This window comes from Crocodylus siamensis, chromosome 1 (genome assembly GCF_052110815.1).
Source record: "Crocodylus siamensis isolate JL-2025a chromosome 1, ASM5211081v1, whole genome shotgun sequence".
Taxonomy (NCBI): Eukaryota; Metazoa; Chordata; order Crocodylia; family Crocodylidae; genus Crocodylus; species Crocodylus siamensis.
This window is the reverse complement of record NC_143395.1, coordinates 175329272-175348477: the sequence shown is the minus strand read 5'-3', so window position 1 is coordinate 175348477 and position 19206 is coordinate 175329272. Positions and strand designations below refer to the sequence as shown.

Genomic DNA, 19206 nt, shown 5'->3' with positions numbered 1-19206 from the left:
TTTTGTAAGAACTCCTAATAAGGGATTACATACACACGCATACACACGCACACACACATGCACACGCGTTTCAGAAACTAATAGCAAAATGGCAAATGGCAAACAGCAGCCAGGAACACTGGTGGTGGCATTTGTTGAAGCTCCTGATCATTTACGACTATGTAGAGATGTGATGTAGCCCAGTAAACAATCATTGCACACAAAATGGTTTTACTTTGAAATTGCTGTTAGATTCTGAAACATCCTTGCATACAGTTTTTAAACAGACAGGCCATTTACCTTCATTACCAAAATGAACGATGCTATTTTGAAATAATTTTCCTTTGATCCAGTTTCAAAATTACTGTTTGACATGGTCAGAAGCAAAATAAACAACTACTAGTGTATTTAGTTTTAAAAGCATTTAATGACATAGCATATATTTAACAGATAGGGTAAAAGTCTAGAGGTACAGTTCCATACAACTGAAAGCCAGTTCCAGTACTACCTGACTACAGGCCCAGTCATTGAGAGTTCATTCCTATTAAATGTAGTTTCTGATTGTGCAGTAAGATGAAAATTTTTCATTACAATAGTTACAGTGACAGAGAATGCACACTATGTATCAAATAGCAAGGTAATGTAGCAAAATTATAACACACAGTGCTGTAGCTGACAAGCAAGTAACCATTTGAGTAACATTACTTTTGATTCCCAGTAAATGCTTCAGTTCCACTTTTACACTTATCAATGATTTTTAAAGGGTTTATTATACATCTAGTCTTATTATACTTTGTACTAGAATTATCTGAAACATACAATATAATGTATTTCAGCAAAAAAATCGAAATTACAGATTATTTAAAACTGTATCAGTATGCTAATCCTTCTTGTACACCAACATTCTTAACTGTCGTACTGGATGCAGAAAAGCTTCAGGTTGTGTTAATAACTGATGCCAGGATACAAATGGTTTGTCCGTAAGTTAATGCATATACCTGCACTCTGTTACAGCAAAGATAATACACTATCATTTTAATAAAGGTTAGAACTGTAATGGGAGGCTCTACTAGTCAAGACTCAGCATAACAACCTTAAATGGAAGTGAACATGTTTGAAAATTTGTACAGTTGTCTTCAATGTGCACAGGTAATTTGTAAGCACCGCTGCCTTGCATACCAATATCACTAGAAGTGGGTTATTTTTCAAGACAGCCTCACAAAATTGAGGAACAGTTTAAATATTAAGATCTAATCTACATTAACTTCATTAAAAAAAACAAAAACAAAATCTGGTCCTCCCTCTCGTACAGAAGCTGCCCAATGCACCTCAAACATTTGTAACTTTAGATTTTTTTTTTCTTGGCTTTTTTAAATGCTCTATAAATAAAAAAATTTAAATCACATTGAGGAACATTAGGCACAGATAGTAATGTATTGGTTCTGAGCTTGCATGCTGGAATTCCACTGGAAAGGTCAGAGAAGTGCAGGGTGTGTGTGGAGATGGAGTTCACTTCTTTTTACCAAAAAGGCTGAATCTCTTCTCTTTGTCTTTTTCTTTGTCCTTCTCCCGCTTGCCAGGACTGGATTCGCTGGTTATTGTAACACTGGCTGGCAGGGTTTGGGCACGACTAGAAGCTGGAGTGCTTTGTGTGCTTGGAGACACTTCGATTTTGTCAGAGGAGATAGCTGATGTGATCGCCTGAATCCATGTGTTCATTTCCTCCTTCCACAAACAAAGTTACATTGCAGTTAAAATCAATGCATCAGACTTTTCCATCATTCCCTCAACAAGGCACTTGATACGGAAGTAGGAAGTTAAAGAGAAATTGGCCCTGTAATCCTCCTAAAGTATGCATGTGTCCTGCACCTACACTTTGCAGGTGTGGATTAACTACTGCAGAAGATACAAATATTACAACGTGCACCTTAGAAGCCCTTCTTTCCTAACCCTATGAGTTTTTCAGGAGCAAACTGTAATGCTAGTAGACCTATAAGGATAGGGGCATGCACATATAATGGAGACTACGATTTTACCCAAGATTTTTCTTTTCCTTATCACGCAGAGGTAGAATAATGACATACACAACATAAAACAAGGGAAAAGAAGGAGGGTGAAAAGAACTTACATCATCTTTGGCTTGGAAGAGGTACTCATTGCCATCACTTAGTCTGCAATTAAAAACAAACAACCATCACATATCTTACTGTGTACCACATACAAGACCAAATTCTGCTCATTTGACCCAAATAACTGCACTGAACCAAAATGGAGAGCAGTAAATTTCATCATCCTGTTTTTTTCCCTTGCCTCTCTTACTACCTTGCTTCCATTTTGCCTATAAGCCATGGGTCTGGAGATTACGATCAACGGTCAAAATCTCTAAAGCAGGCCATTTAAAAAACAAACCAACTTGCCCCCACCGTACAGACTGGGCAACTATGCCAGTGGCAGGTATAACATCTACTATCTCATTAGGGTTACCACTGGCAGCTTTGTCACTAGACATGGAAGATTCCACATTTTATACCGTGACAGCTTTCGTATCAGGATCTGGAGAAGTTGCATCATTTTTGGTTTGGCAAGTCCTGAGAAAATGATCTTTAAAACCTACAAAAGGTACACTTTAGATATCTGATAGTCTCTACAGAATTTAAGTTCCAAAATAAAAGATAAACATGTAATTTATGCAGATTATATGAAGCTGTGTAATGATATAAAAGCTCTACTGAAACTTAGAAAAATATTGAATTGAAAGGATAAAGATGTGGATCTCAGACAATTCTCTCGCTTTCACTTGGGTGTAAATTGTCCACTTATCTAATGCAAACATCAATGGGCCTTTCAGGTTTTCATACCAGGTGAAGATGCAAGACTCTACAGGTAACATGTCTGTTGCAGGGGAGGGAGGTGGGCGAAAGGGGAGGGTATGGGTGCGTGTGCGCATGTGCAAGAGCGCACACACACACACACACACACACACACACACACACTACATAGACAGCAACCTACAAGCATATGTATGCTTGCTAATTTGTAACTTTTTAAGGAGTAAGAGCTCAGAGACTTTTAAAACTTGTGACTTCAACTGTGAAACCAGCTTGGAAGCTCACTAACTACTTTAAAAGACCAAAATCTTAAATAAAGGAAAACCAAGAAATGCATGATTTCACAGTTTCGACAGCTATCTGCAATATTCTGAAACCTCTCTCAAGGGAGTGGGACATTTTACAGGCAATGACACATTCAGTGTCCTTGAAATTGTTTATTAGTAGCTTTCTTCCACCTGGAGATCGTGGATCTGGCTCTCTACTATATTGTGTCCATTTTCCCTTGGTGTACTTCTACTAATTTTATGCTGAAAACTTTTACCTAGGACACATTTAGTAACTTAATCTAAAATTGTATGATAAACATTAGCCACTGGAGAGAGGAGTGACAGTGACAAAACCCACTGGACAAGCCAGGTGGCAGAACCAGTTAAGTTACACAAGGCTGGAATTCCCTCTCTATCCTTCCAAATCCCAGAAATGAAATTAGTTCCAGTACAAGGTGCCAGGTTCATAGCATAAGTGCAGCACACGTGGTGGCATAGTCTCTCTTCATACTGCTCTGTCTATGTTGTTTTTAAGGTAAGTCTCCAGGTCCATTTAATTCACTGGCCCCTTTGCTTGACTACAAACAAATATGTTAGCAGCTCATTAGGAACTAGGCAGAGAACAAAACTACATTTTAGACCTTTTCCACCACTGTTTAGCTAGACTAGGTTCAAAACAGTAACCTAGATGTGAGGGGTTCAATTATATTACTTGTATATTAAATATACAAGCCACTCCGCAACCTGAAGAATGGTGCAGGCAGCATTGCCTAAACCAGGGGTTTTCGACCTTTTTAAACAAGTGTACCCTTTTCTAACTCAAAGTTTCAGTCCATGTACCCCTTTATATTTTTCTCCTGTTTAAGGGGCAGGCAATGCACAGCCAGGGTGGAGTGAGGGACAGAGCTGCAAGAGCAGTTTGTCCAGGGGATGTGGGGTGGGGGGGTAAAGAAGGGCGAGCAGGCTCCTGCCGCTGTGTGCACCCCAGCAGGAGTCAGGGGGGCACACGTCCCCCAGATGTGTGTGTGTGGAGTGGAGGCTGCAGGCTGGACTCTGTGTCCCGCTGCCCCAACAGCCATGCAACACAATGTGCCTGCTGCTACCGGGCAGGCAGGGGACAGACACATGCATACCAAAGACACAGACAAAGCACTTGCAGACATGCAGACACAGACGCACACAGATGCAGACACAGACACACCTCCCCCCAGCAGGTAAGTGTGTGTGGGGAAAGGGTGGGGCAGGGAGAGGGAAGAGGCTGGGGGGGCGGGAAGTGGGGAGAGTGCGTCTTCGTGCCCATGCCCAGAAGCAGGGCCATGGAGGTGAGGGCAGTGGTGGCCCTCTGTGGGGCCTTGCAAACCACTTTTCCTGCTGTCCCATCTGTAAAAGGAAAATAAAAATTCAAACTATCTTTGTAAGCCACTGTGAGACCTACAGATGAAAAGCATGACCTGTGGGATGTTTATGGACGTGGTATGACAATCTAATGGGCAATAAGGTGGACACCTGCTGGCAATAGTTATGACTTCATTGCTTCTTTAAAAGGCCACGGCGCCGGCACACGTTCAAATAATGGCATAATAGTGTCAGATTGCTGCTCCCAGCAGTTGTGCCTCCTGCCATGCCACAAATGCATGGCAGGACGTGCAATTTGGGGATCAGATGTCAACTGCACTATTACTACCTGCCAGTGCAGGGGGACCCCAAAATCATGATCCTGGGCACCCTTTGCATGGGCAAATTGAAAGTTGGGTGAGGGCAGCCCAGGGTGAACCAGTGCAGTGTCAGAACTGAGACTAACCACAAGGTGATTGTTGACCCTCACCCCAAGACCACACCAGAGCCAGGCTGAGACTTCACTGAACTCTCAGCCTTGAGACCATACTCCAGTGTGGCCTCAAGCCTGGAACCAACAATCAGCTGATTGTTAGTCTAAGCTCCAGGATCACATGTAAGGATGTCAGAAAAAACAAATGTCCAGCTTGTTTTTAAGGTCTCAGTGAGCAGGGACCTCAAGAGCAGAAAGTCTTCCCAGTCCTGTGCCCCCCTGGAGCTGCAGGGCAAGGCAGCCAATCTGCTGGGTGGTTGGGAGCCCTGTGGCTCCCTACAACTTAGGATGGTGCTTACCCTGCCCTGAAGCATTGGTGGGTGTTGAGAGGCAAGGCAAGCATCATGTTGGGTCATGGGAAGTCCTGAGGCTCCCTGAATCCCAGCTCAGCTGAACTCCACTTGATTAGGTACCCTGGGTTTTGTTTCCCCACGCAGAGATAGGCCATTTGGTGACAGGGGGAGCTGTCAATCAAGCCCCACTGTACAGCCAGTATCAAGCTGCAGGGTGGGGCTACCCAACAACATGTTTAATTTAAGGCAGAATGGAAACCAGGCACAAAAAAATGTAGCAAAGATTTTGGGAAATATTTTTGTGACTGGTTTCCTATTTTGTCCTACCATTAATTGCCTGGACTTATTACTACTTACGGCATGGTTAACATATTCATCTCATCCTAAGTGTACCTTTTCGCCAGGGGCCTAAGAAGAATTTTTCCACTTTCCTGTCAGAGGTCCTGCACCATGGTGGTAATCACTGGATCTCCTCCAAATTTCAAAGTTTTGGGCCCTCTGTGAATATTTCTTTTTTTTTTTTCCTCCCCCTTCTTCTTTTTTTTTTTTTAAACTTTAGAGAGATGCTGTTTGTCATGCTGAGTTGGCTCTCCCTTTGACACTGGCAGAAGCTATGTAACACTACAACTTTTAACTAGACATGGAAAATGAATAAGGCCCAAGACTTTGTGCACCCTTTGTTAAAGTCTTGGCCAAAATGTAAACATTATGTACTGACATTTTTAAAATCCTGTCTCCTGGCAGTAGAGTTTCAAAAACAATCTTGTTTCAGTGCTAAAAAAACCCTGTTTAGAAGCCCAGCTGCTACAGCCCAAATACTTAACTAGTTAAAGGCCCCAACCTTGCAAAGGAATTTGCCTTTGGAGACCTGTGTCCCCACTGTTTCAGGAGGGATTGCCTGCATGGAACCAATTACATGATCAGGGCTGAACACTGAAAAAAAACCAAGTATCCACTCTAGAAATCTAGTTGACAGAAAAAGGTAAAAGAATTAGGAGAGCTGAAGCCACTACTCTTTGTTAAACTGAGGAAAGATGGACAAACAAGTAAGATGCAGAGATATAATCAAGGTGGACAAGAACGTGGTGCTCAGACTGTATGATAACAGGCTGCAGTTCTAACTCACTACTGAATCAATGTGGCTACATGCACTTATGATGTGTATTTACCACCATGTACCAGATTTTCACAGGGAAAATTAGCCTAACTTCACTGGAGACAATGATGCTCCTTTGTTTTATACCAGCTGAGCATCTAACATTCTCTCCTTGATGGCTTATGGCTTAAGTCAGCACAGTACGTACTCAGTGTGCACGCACCTTTAAGCAGGCAAGCATTGATGTTCGTGCAAAAGGAAATAGGACCCTATCTTTGGTGGTGAACTGGGGCCAATGGAAAGAAACAGTGTGCACTTCATACAGGTTTAACTTCAGTAAAACGGATGCCGGGTATTCAGTGCTAGGCAGCACCTGCTCCCCTTACTGACACTTTAATCAATGCTCACAATGAGCATAAGGGGAAGGGACAGAATCTAATCCAAAATAAACAACAGAAACTAGGGGTACACCGATAAGAGATTTTCAAGGAGGCACACCGGCGATACTGATCTGATTTCTAATACACAGCCCAGCAGCTTGAAGAGCAGTGTTCAGCTGGTAAGTCTGTTGTGGCGGAAGGGGCAGGGGAAGGGAAAGGGCATGGGGGTGCAGATCAAGGCCCCCGCAATGAGAGAAGGAGCGGGGCTGAGGCTGCCCAGCTGGGGCAGGGCAGGGCAAGGAATGGAACCACTGCCTGTCCAGGGGGCACGTGGAGTGGGGGTGGCTCCTGCTGCTGCGTGCATCCCAGGATGGCATGGAAGGCACATGCCCCCGGATCTGGGCAGGGCAGAGTGAGATGCCTGTGCGGGCTGGGGCCAGGACTGTACCAGGCTCTTCCTGGTGGGGGCTGGGTCAGCCTGCACTAGGGGTAGGCAGCGGTGGTGCTACAGTAACCCAAAATTTGCCGTAGCCCTTCCCTCCCACCCCAAGTGCAGCCTGTGGCCCGTGCCCCGCATGCCCTCCTGGGGTGCACACAGTGGTGGGAGTGCACCCCCCCCCCCCGCAGCTCCATGCTCTGCTCTGCCCTAGCACCAGCCCCAGTCCCTCCCTCATTGTAGGAGCCTTGATCTGTCCCGCCACATCCCTCCCCTCCCCTTTCACCACAACAGACTTACCAGCTGTACTCAGCTCTCCAGGCTTCTGGGCTGTGCTCCTCACAGCCTATGTGCTGCAGCTAAGTGCATGCACGGGGCAGTTATCAGCCAAATTACTGGCCGCATCAGGCAAAAAAGCTGATTTCTGATGCAATCGATTTTTTTTATACCGCTGCTAATCTGATATCAGACCAATGTATCAGTGCACCTCTAACAGAAAGAGAATTTAATCTTCTTTGACAACTGTGAAACAAGCAAATCTCATAATACACATTGCAAGATGCAACACCCAGACCAAAGACAGAGCTTGGGGGAAGCATACCCTCATATCCCTTTACAGGAGTTGAGCACAGTCAGGATTGTTTTGGGCCACTTAAGACTGTAGCCCCAAGCCTGCTGAACACCCACATATTGGACCTCATCACTCATCCCCTGGCACAGTCCACACTATATTTACAATGTCAGGGGTGAAAGTCAAACTTCTCCCTCTCTGACCCCTTGCCTGCAGTGTGATCAATACTCACCCCAGCAAAGGTCACATACACAGGGAGTCTGTGAAACCCTTCTGTACCCTATACCTCCTGTCTCACTGCCCTTAATTAGAACCAAACACAAAAGGAGACAGAGGGCACACTGATTCCTAGAAGGGCTCAGTTTCCTGTTTCTCAAGCATTGGCTTTCTTGGTATCAGCCTGCTCACTATTTGTCTCTTTCTGATCCTCAGGTACAACTGCTTCAAGTTAATACAAATGGCTCACATGGACTGGACAGTCTAAGGCTGATCTTAGTGAGTTGCCCCTAAACAGCACTGTAGACACACGCATACTACCTAGTAGGTTGTAGTGCTGTGTCAGGGACAGACTACATTCCATAAAAGCTATTTACCAACAGAAAGATGCTCCAACCACTTTACCTTAGCTTGAACACGTGTTTCTTCTTTTTGTAATCAACTGCTACTTCACAGACTGCTTCTTTCAAACTGACAGGGATTTCATTGTGGTAAGGAATGCCAGAAGCGGCAGCCTTGGAATCTTTGTAGAAGCCCATCTCTTGGTTGTTTATAACGCAGTACACGTTATGCCAGGATCTTCAAGAAAGAGAAAGTAATCAAGACAAGTGCAAGTCTAATTCTCTTCACTAGATCATAAATCTGCCTGAAAAAAAGTTCAATTATCTGAGTCTACAATTATACCTTTAACTTAATTATATCTATTTGTATTATCTTACAATTATAAAGTGACACACATTCAGTCTGAGCTGGTGGATAAAGCATACTGCCTTGGTGATAAGAGGTCACATGCATCTTCACATAAAAGCTCTAGGCCATTACAAAACTGCTGATATTGTGCCAAATGGACCTGAGATTTGTAGGGCTCTTAGTAATATCACACTAGCATACAGTGAAAGTACTGTTTGAAAGACTGAAGAGTTTACATACTTGAAAAGGGAACTAGTTGACCTTTTAAATGAGTACACACTCTTAGACAGATTTTTTCTAACACTATAAAATTTGTAGAGGGCCTGTATATAAAATTCTTGACTCTTATGCACAAGTAGCTTTAGATTTTTATTTTTTTTTTAATGATGTGGCAAAGAAGAAATAGTAGAAACAAGGCTACCTGAATATTATCCAATATCTAACCATCTTCATGAAGTTTTACAGGCTGACAAGTTACTGTGGATTTTCTCAAATAACCTTTTCTCCAAGAATAGCATAACACAAAAATAGCTGTCCTATGTGAAGTGGGCTTCTGTTTGAGGAACTGCTGTTGCCCCCACCCGTGCCCCCAAACAGCCACTATACTGTAATTCTAATCTCTCCCCCTTGGTTACTACCCAATATTCCATATTAACTCTCCACTCTCAACTTCCATCAATACTTTCCAGTAAAGTTATAGCCCTGGCTTCCACAGTACTTCCCCTCAGTGATCACTTAGCATCAGTTTTTGCCGCCACATGCAAACAAGAGCTTTGCTCCAAAGGAAATGCAGAGCCAGATCCTTAGAATCAATGAGGATAGATATAATCATTTTCACCAGTGGTTCTGTTCCGAGGAGATTACAGGATAGGTGGAAGGGGCCAGCATGTACATGGCTACAATCCTGGAAGCTCTGAATAATATTCTGATGCCTTTTTCTTTTCCTGTGGACTTCTAGCTGTGACATTACAGTAGGATTTGAGAGGTCCAAAATCAAGTCCCAGCTCTGCTACAATTTTTGTGTGTGAAGTCAGGCAAGTTGCTTCATTTCTTGGTTCTTGTGTTGTCTGTCCTTAAAATGGGGGACAACAACATTTTTCTTCTACCTTTGTCTGTCTTATCTATTTACACTGTCAAATCTTCAGGTGAGGCAACTCTCTTTTAACATGTGTTTATACCAGTGGTGACCAACCTTTCTGGCAGGTGTGCCACAAGCTCAGCTGTGGCTCTTCCCCCAGTGCTATTCTCATCTCTACCCCCAAAGGCATACCTAATATATGTCCTGAGACACTGGCACAGAGGATCAGAGCAGAGACAAAATGCTGCTGGGAGTGAGGTATCACCGCAATCACTGCAGATTTATATGGTGAGTGAGGATCCAAAGACCCGAATCTGGTAAGGCTGCATGACCAGAGAAGGGTTAACCTGGCTCTTGGTGGTAGCACCTGACACCTCCTCTTGCAGCAGCATGGTGCTCCCACTCTGCTCCTCGAAGCCAGTGGCTCAAGGCCCCTGCTGGCTCCATCCTGGTGTTTCTATTTACTGCATGCTCAGGGTTTGTATGCCACAGAACATTAGCTGCCTTTTTACTTATAACATGCATGCCGTGGGTTAGCCATCCTAGAACAACGGTGCCTCTGGGTTTGGCTGAGGCTTCTAGTAGCTGCTGTAATACAAACAACAAGGAGATCTACATGCTGGATAACAAATGATTAAGGGTCATGTCAACCAAAACGTCTGAGTGTTTGTAGTTGTTCTGAGGAGGCCATTATGATAAGCTGAACAGGGCTCCCAGAATGTTTGGATGTTTGCAGCAAAAAATAAAGCTAAATTCTAGGTTTCCTTGTTTTATTGGGAGATCTATTTAACCCCTAAGAGAGGTCTATCTGATCTGCAAAATATAGATTAGCAGGAGAATGTTACTCAAACTGTATGGGAATGCAGCATTCCCAAGATAAGAAGCTATTGCTTTGTTTACAAAAATGTTGGACAGTTTACACAGAGAGGTATTTTGTAAACTACAATGGGTCCTGATTGGATCAAAAGGAAAATGTACATAAGATATAGTAGAGATATATGTAAACAGTGGGGAAATAGCTGAAGCAACATAGGACCTCCTAAGAAGAGGCAAATGGATATCGTGTGGGATCCCAGAGAAGAGACAAAGTAATAACTAAAACAGCCTAAAACAAAAACAGCCTAAAACATAGTAAGTAACTTATCATGACTTGGTTCTTCTCTATCTGATAACTATTTAACTGTGACTGTTTAAATAAAGACAGCTGCTTCAATTGAGACAGCTTTTACATTGGGCTTTATATTATGTCCTTCACCTAACACAGTTTTTACTAAGATGCAAAACTTTTATTTGCATTAAACACTAGTTACTTTACCTGCTGGAGGCTTTCTTGCTGTGCGTCTCCCATTCATGTTTACGGTGCAAGAAGCCCTCCATCTGAGCAGATGGGGTCTCCTGTGTTTTGGCTGGAAGGGTAGCAGCGGTCTGAGCCTGAATGGCAGTCTTGGCTTTGCGGTCTGTTGTTGGGGAAGGAACAGGACTAGATTCTTTTGAACTTGTCCTCTGCTCTGCAGCTCCATTGACCATTTCATTTGTCTCTACTGTTTCTGCCATCTAGGAACAGCGAAGAAAACCAGTCAGTGAATAGCCTCACAAAGTTACACCCTCTTGCAGTTAATTTGCTCTCCTGCACAATGTGGCTGTGTATAAACTTTATCTATACAGTGAGACAGTCCAGTAAAATCATTCTCACACTTCATGAAGACACAGTAGGCCAAGGAAATTAGAAGGTATGAATTGATTAGTACCCATTTTATAGGTGAAGAAACAGGAATAACTAAACATCAGTGTGAGTTTTACTGCACTTTGCTCAGTTATTCAATCTCTATTTTTTTTTTATATATATTGTTCCTCCTAAATAAGAGACTTGATACCATTGCTAAGTGCTCAAAGACTTGCAACAGTAACAATCACACTTCTGTAAACATAAGAGAAAACAAGAAGTTATACACATCAGCCACCTTACATACATTTTAACATTAATGTTGTAAGTTTAAAATAAAATAAACTAGAAACATATATTCAACAGAAAGTATCTTCTGTACTATTCAGGAGCATTCACAAAAACGCTATGTTGAGATATTTTGTACAACTGATTGGTTTCTGTAAATGCTCTTTAGCCCCACCCCCACTCCCCTCCTCCCAGGTGACACAACATAATCAAAACATGCAGAAATTAGGAAGATTACACCATGCATTTAATGTCCACAATCCCAGTTAGGATTTGGATCTTAAAGACAGGGAAAATGAGAGAAGTCAAACGTCAATTGATCAAGTTTGTTTCAGACTCTCTTATTAGGTAAATTGGATTTATGTTAAAGGAACTGGAAACCACCACAGTCACTCAACATCACACAGCTATTTACCCCCAAACAAAGACAGAACCAAGGCCTTGCCCATCACTCGCTTTGTTGATCGCGTTGCCTGCTGCACTGTGATCGAGATAGCCTAGACAGCAGCCAACTTTCCAGCAGCTCTGACTGGTCAAGCTGTCGACGTCTTCAGGAGCCATTCGTCCAAAACTCATTTTAAATTGGAATCCTAATGGCTATGTGCTTTTGAAATGCAGCTTGATCCCAGGTTTATTTTTCCCTGTACCATTACTTAGACGCGTAGAGCCATTGGTAGCAGCCCAGAAGTTACACAACCAGTGTGTAGCATTATTATTAGCGAGTTACTAAAGCTCAGTGCTGCTAATGCTCTAGTAGATTACAAACAGTCTGTACCATTTTTATGCAGACAAGCAGGTATTGGTAAATGGCACAATAATTAGACATTCCTACTGCCGCATAGGTCTAAACAATTCAAAAGCAGCAGAATTGTGTGACAAATTCTAAATTTGCTACCATTTTCATGAACCTATCAACTGTGGAATATTTCATCTTGCACCTTTGTACTTTAAATACAGAGCCCTAGAAAAAGCTAAGTGTAAACTTGTTATGCATATGGGAAGGGTTGGTTAACTGCCTTTAAACAAACTAAATCTTGAGTACAGACACTACACCACTGAAACAGGGAAAGAATCACAACTGATTTCAGGTATATTCAATCTACAGAAATCTATCACTAGAGACATACAATCCTGTAGCCTGATTTTTTGGAAAAAGTGCCACTTGAGAATATCCACTTTAGACTATGCTTCTATTTCCCCATCAGTATTTTTTTTTAACATTAGCAAAATTGTCTCCAGCACTTATTCTGAAAACTGTATGAAATATACACTATTGGTGACTACCACTTTTAAACAAGTATAAAAATAAAACAAAATATGTTGCAGAAGAAAAAGATCCTAACGCTATCCTCTTTGGTTACCAAGATACAGATGGAAAGCAAATCAAGCCAACAATCTGTTCATGTCTAATAAAAGGAAAAGGCTATTTCACTAGTGACATCTTAATCACTGAACTTCAAACAAATTCTTATTTTTAAGAGACAGATTTGTTGTATACTGGGATTTTATGACATTTTAGGGAATAATTATTATAAATCATGGGACTTGTATACAGTCTATATACAATTGCAGATAACAGTAAATTAAATACTTGCCTATCCTTGTACAGTATAACACTATGAAATTAACTATAAGCTAGCTTCAGCATTTGCAGAATTTATCATATATTCTGTAGTAAGTACAGGGAGGATACAAGAATTTCACAGATAGAGGGACTCTTATCTATTCATCTTAGATAAAGCAGGCAATTTTTCAGTAAAGCCACTGCAAGTCTAGTTAGAATGATTTTACGGGAGAGAGAAATAACTCAGTGATGCAGTATGCAATCCTGTGGTTTTCAATGCTAACTGTCAGTTTTAATTACACAACAAGAGCCATCTACTTCCACTCATAATTTAGCTACTGATTTTAATATCTGAACTGAAATTAAAAAAACCCACATATAGCAAACTAAAACAACTACAGTTAGGCTAGGCTATGAAAGCTTTTCAGATGCTCTTCACTGGGATTGTTTTTCTTTCCTATATTCTCCAAAATTAACAAAGTGAGCAAAATAAATTACACATGAACCACAAACATTTATGCAAAGAATGTGCCATGAAAATAGAAAAAATAATGGAAGCTAAATAAACTTTAATGGAAACATGCTTCAAGCATGCAGAGACAACACAACAGAGGACAAACGTTAATAGCAAACTGTACTGGTTACAACAATGTAACAGTTAGCACGCACAAATACATTTTTCTTCAGGGTGAATGTTTATGGGAGGTTAGTTGCAAGTACTTTAGAGGCTAGCTTCTATTTTTGAGGTATTTAAATCATTACTGTGACATGCAACAAGACAGCTGGTGATATGACTAGAAACACCTCTTTGATTTTCATAGTGCACGAAGCAACATTATACTGAGTTCATCATCTCGAGTCTGCACTGCAGCTCAGTGACTAGAGACATATGTGCCTTTTTCAAATGCTACTAAATTACAGTTTACAAACTATTCTGGTAGAGAAAGTTTACAGATTTTAAGAAAAAATGTAGGCCATAATTAATATGTGAAAATCTTTTACTCCTCCCTTACAATTTTATTCATTTGCCTTGCATTCAATTCTAGGAATAAAAAAATGGAACCGGTTTATATGTACCCATTCTTAACCAGAATATACTTGGAAGGCTCTACCACCTGCTAAATGTGAAGCAATAGCACTGTTTTATATGGACTCTAATACTCTTAAAGGCACAAGAGACCCAGCACTTGTGTAGGGTAACCATGAGAACATTTGTTTATATTTTAAAGTAATTTAAATAAAGCATTAAGAAGCTATATGCTGTTATCCTGACAAAAGAAAAAAAAAGAAGACATGCATCATGAAATGGAAAGACAAGTTATAGCAAAAGTACAATTGTTGGAGAACATCCTATCTAGTCGTCTTCCTGACTTTATAAACTCAGCCAAAAAAGCTGCACTGCTCAGATAACTGACAGCAGCAGATACCAACTTTTAGTCACAAACAGCAAAACTGGCATACATTTGCTTTATCACAACACAAGGTTCATGAAATTGTGGGCTAAAAAGCTCTCCTTAACAGATCTACTTGCAGGGGGGAAAACTAACATGAAGATGCATTATATAGAGATAACAAGTAATAAAAACAACACTGAAACAAAAGATGAAGGAGGTTATAGTAAGCCCTTGGAAGGCAGGTTCTTTGCAGAAGTTTTGTCATGTCACTGCAGGCCCTCTGAAATCCCTGCCACTTTTAATCACGACTTCACTTTATGCAGCTCTGGCTTTTAAAACCATCTGATCATTTTGTCATTCCAACAGAAAGGTGAACTGATGTGCTTTATTTAAATAGGGAGGAAGAAGAACACAGAAAAACTGCTTGACATCTCAGAGTATTAAAAGAATATGCATGCTGACCCAAAAGAAAGGACTGGCATTTTAAAGATAAAATACTAAAAGCTATTCCCTGCAACAGCCTGAGCCCAGGGCTCTGCATTCTGCTGCTAACTTAATTACAAACTTTGGGTATTTTTATACATGCTCTGGGATGCTCTAAAGTGCCTGCATGTCACATGCATCAGAGCACCCATGCATCACCGCGCTGAAAAAACAGCAATGGGGTGCTTTGAACTAAAGCTTATTTAACGTGTTTTATTTCAAAGTGCCCTGCCTCCATTTTTTCAGAGTGGGGATGCACAGGGATGCTGATATGTGATGCGGAAGGCTGCCAGAGCACGTCAATTTCCATGCTTCAGAAGACTCAATTAAATCAAGTCTGTTCCAACATGCTGGTTTTTCAGTGCATTGGAGCAAGCTCCCTGCACGTCTATAGCAGCTGCTAATGCTTGTGGGCCTGAACCTGTCAGGTGCCTTTTCTTCTCAATTCCTTAAAGTGGCCCTTGGCCCTCAGGCTCATGCCAAGAGTCATAACAGGGAGCAGCAACATTTTTTGGCCTACTCTGAGCGGTTATGGAATCAAAGTCTTCCAGAAGACGACACCTGACTTGAGACTTCTCCCAAAAGGTATCCAAGAGGTGAACAGATTTTCAAGCATTTTGTTGTTAAAAATAGATGCATTTACTGACAATTTTTAAAGGTTGCACATAGGAAGCTAAATCTTACTGTACTTATTCACATGTATTCTTGTTGACTTCGTTGGGACATTGCTTGGTGGCAAAAAATACTCATATAAATACAGCAAGAATGATTCAAGTCCCATCCAACCAAACATTCGAGATCTTATGCAGACACCTCAATTTGGTTTTTTTGTTTTGTTTTGTTTTTTTAAGGAAAGCACTGCAGTTCCACTCATGGGCCAATATATGTTCAAGGTGACTCTAGCAAATCCGGTATGTCTTCATTTCAGATAATGAAGTTACTCTAGTGTGAACTGGGTAGAAACGAGGGCAAAACTAACATTTATGCAGAAAGATCAAAACTTCATATACAGACTAAATGCCACGATAAATCCAGTTCTATTTCTCTCTTTATTTTTATCTTCAGCCATTGCATTCATTCTGCATGGAATGTTACACAACTAACCTTTAGGCTTTTATTTTTGGTAGTTATAATTCTCCCCTCCCCCATGGCCTTCTGATTGCAAAGCTGACTTGCATATATTATCTTCGGCTTGTAAATAACTCACTTGCTAATGCAGCTGATTTAATAATGTTGCCGTGCTGAAACCTGTTAGTATAACTGGATGCGTCATACCTGTCAGTTTACAGTTCTCTTCTTCATTATGATGTAATCTCATTATATCTCAATTACTCATATAAAGGATGGTTTAGCTGTAAAATCTTAATGCTATTAATGACATGAAAAACTCACAGTAAATAACATGAAATAAATGTGTCATTTTAAAGCAGCTGAGTGTCAGTGAAGAGATTCAAAGAAGAAAGGATTAGAGTGAAGCGATATATATATCCAAAGTGCTACTGATTAAATAAAAGTCACTGGCTGGGGAAAGAGAAAAGCAGAAAGGGGCTTTTGAAGCCAAAGATTTAAACTAATACTGAACAAAGGTGGGTTTTGTTGCAAATGGTTTGGTATGTCACAGTCCAGACCTAGGCCGGTCATTGGCTGTCCATCTGCTATTAAAGTTTTTGTAGTTTTGGTAGGTTTGGGAGCGGTAACTAACCCGTGGAGATTCCTGGTCTGACGGCAAACCGTTCTGGGAAATTTGTTCTCCTTTTGTGCCATCCCTGTTGAAGACAGAAACAAGACTGTATGAAATGGAGCAAGCTGTTCTTCCCTGTTAAAAAAAGTCTTCATACCAAATGTTGGGCATCATGACAATATAAAGCAATATAAAGCAAGCTGTTGCATAAAGGCTGAGATCTCCCTCTAACTTTGTTAAAGTAAGCAGGAGCAGAAAGACCCCAGGGTGTCAAAATACTGTAACCGAGGGAAGAAGTGGACCCAGTGCCTCTTTTACCACAGTAACCTAAGAATTTTTCTGCCATCCCAAAAACAACTATGTTAATAAGTGTTATTTTCCAGGTGCAGCTTAAACTGTTACTGTAGGCCCATTATAAGGTTTCTTTATAAAGTCTCAAAAGTTAATGCACATGTCTCATGTTAGGAACAAAACCAAAAATTTAAATTTCACAAGATCTAAAGCTCATTTAGTTCAATGGGAATCTCTCCATTTACTTCAGTGATCTTAAGAATTTGGCATCAGTGTGTTAGCCTAAACAGGTAAGCCAAAACCAGAGGTGCACTGATAAAGATTTTTTGGGCCAATACCAATGGCCAATTATTAACACCGTCCCCCCGTGCCACTGTTACCTGCCCCACCTGGCTAAAGCACAGCCCCTGGGCCTGGGCCTGGGCCTGAGCATGCAGTGGGTATCCTACCTTCACCCTGTGCACACATCCAGGGGGCACATACCCCTCATGCTTCTCCTGGGGTGCACACAACAGCAGGAACCACTACCCCTGCCCTAACCCTCCAGACAAGCCATGGTTCTGTCCCGTAGCCTGCCTTATGCTGGCTGTGCAGCACGTGTCCCCTGCCCCAGCCCCACTCTCTCCTTCACCATGTACATCTCTATCTGCCCCCTATGCCCTTTCCCTCCCACAGTCTTACCTGCCAGATGCTGGTGTCCAAGTTGCTGGGCTGCATTCCTGGCCCCATGCACGCTGTGGCTGCACACATGCACACAGCATTTATCAGCTACATTATCAGCCACATCAGCCAAAAAAAGCCAATTGCCAATAATGTCAATTTTCCTTTTATCGGTGGCAATACAATATGGACCAATGAACGTATCAGTGCACCTCTAGCCAAAACCTTTGCAGGTGCACAGAGATCTCTAGTTACACATTAAACAAGGGTGGGTGGCTTGGTCATCGTAACAATATCCCTTGTGAGCATTTTTCCTAAATCCAGAATTCTTCTTGGTTCTTTAGTTCTGAACTCATGATTACATGAGCAGTGGACTGAGTTCATCTGGTTTCATTTAATCATTGCAGACAGATGGAGAGTCCCCATCTTACTCTGAGCAAAGGATACACGGGCTTAGGGCAAACTAATCCCCATCCTGGGGTTTGATTTTACAAGCAACTCAAGCAACAACAGAGCACAAGCCTTCTCCCTCCACTTGGTTGGTGCTAGGGATTCTTCCCCCCACAACTCTGAATTCCCTGCTGATTTTGAGAGAGACAATCCTACCACTTTTGTACAGCAAGTAAGATGGTACACCTTCCACTAAGGTGGAAGTGTAACTACTACCTCAGTACTGGGTACGCTGCATCTTTATGATGAGGTCAGGCAACGGTAAGCTGAGTGGATAAAAGGTGCTTGCATCTGTGTCCTACCTTACCTCCTCTAAAACACAGAATTCAGAAAGGATCACACATAAGGGCACACCATAAGCTTTAATCACAGAGTCCTCCCTTCAGATATATCAACAGACCTGATGGTTGTCTGAAGAAAGCTACCATTCCTTGGGATGGGAGCTGGGGAAGGGAAGAAATGAATTAATATTGTTTGAGTTACCATTGCTGTTGTGAATCTGCGTCATCTGTGACCTTTGGACTTGGCTCTGGAGAAGGAGGTTGCCTCTTTCTCTCCTCTTCTTCTTGCTGTCGACGTACTTCCAGTAGCTCCAACTGGAGAGTGAAAGTATTTGCGGATGTTAAAGACCTGCAGCTCAGACATTTTTTCAGAAGCATTTCTAGAAGCTAACAATATCCCCATTCATTTTGCTGATACAACACTAGTATCAAAATTTACTGAAACAAGCCTGTAGGACCTGATGCTGCACACCAATACTCAAGTGAGCTGTCAGCCTACAGTCAACATGATGGTGTTCAGTATCAGGTCCTTAATTATTATTATTGTCTACATCAGCATCCACAATTGTTTCCGCAACTGTTTACTGCCTATGGTTTCTATTTTCAAAACAAATGCACTGCATTACATATACAGAAAACATCCCAAACTGTTAAGAGCCTGGAGCACAGTGATAACCTACTTGCTTGACATACACTGTGACAACAAGTACCAAACTTCACTGTCTAAATTTATCCATCTAAATAAAAACAGCCTGATTTTCAAAGGTGCTGGAAACTGCAGCTCCCA

The 19206-nt window shown here is 41.7% G+C and overlaps 1 protein-coding gene across 2 annotated transcripts in view; it reads right to left on the bottom strand.

Annotated features, from left to right (window-relative positions):
- Positions 1-386: 386 nt before the first annotated feature.
- The window catches only part of SPTBN1 (spectrin beta, non-erythrocytic 1), a 192877-nt gene continuing 174057 nt past the window's right edge, over positions 387-19206 (bottom strand). For both annotated transcript variants that reach the window (XM_090049501.1, XM_090049511.1), the window contains 6 exons: positions 18622-18734; positions 16759-16822; positions 10980-11218; positions 8302-8475; positions 2108-2150; positions 387-1704 (listed from right to left, as the gene is read on the bottom strand). In XM_090049501.1, the coding sequence (XP_089905627.1) occupies positions 1489-1704; positions 2108-2150; positions 8302-8475; positions 10980-11218; positions 16759-16822; positions 18622-18734 (849 nt within the window). In that variant the 3' untranslated portion in view covers positions 387-1488. The remainder of the gene's footprint in view (positions 1705-2107; positions 2151-8301; positions 8476-10979; positions 11219-16758; positions 16823-18621; positions 18735-19206) is intronic.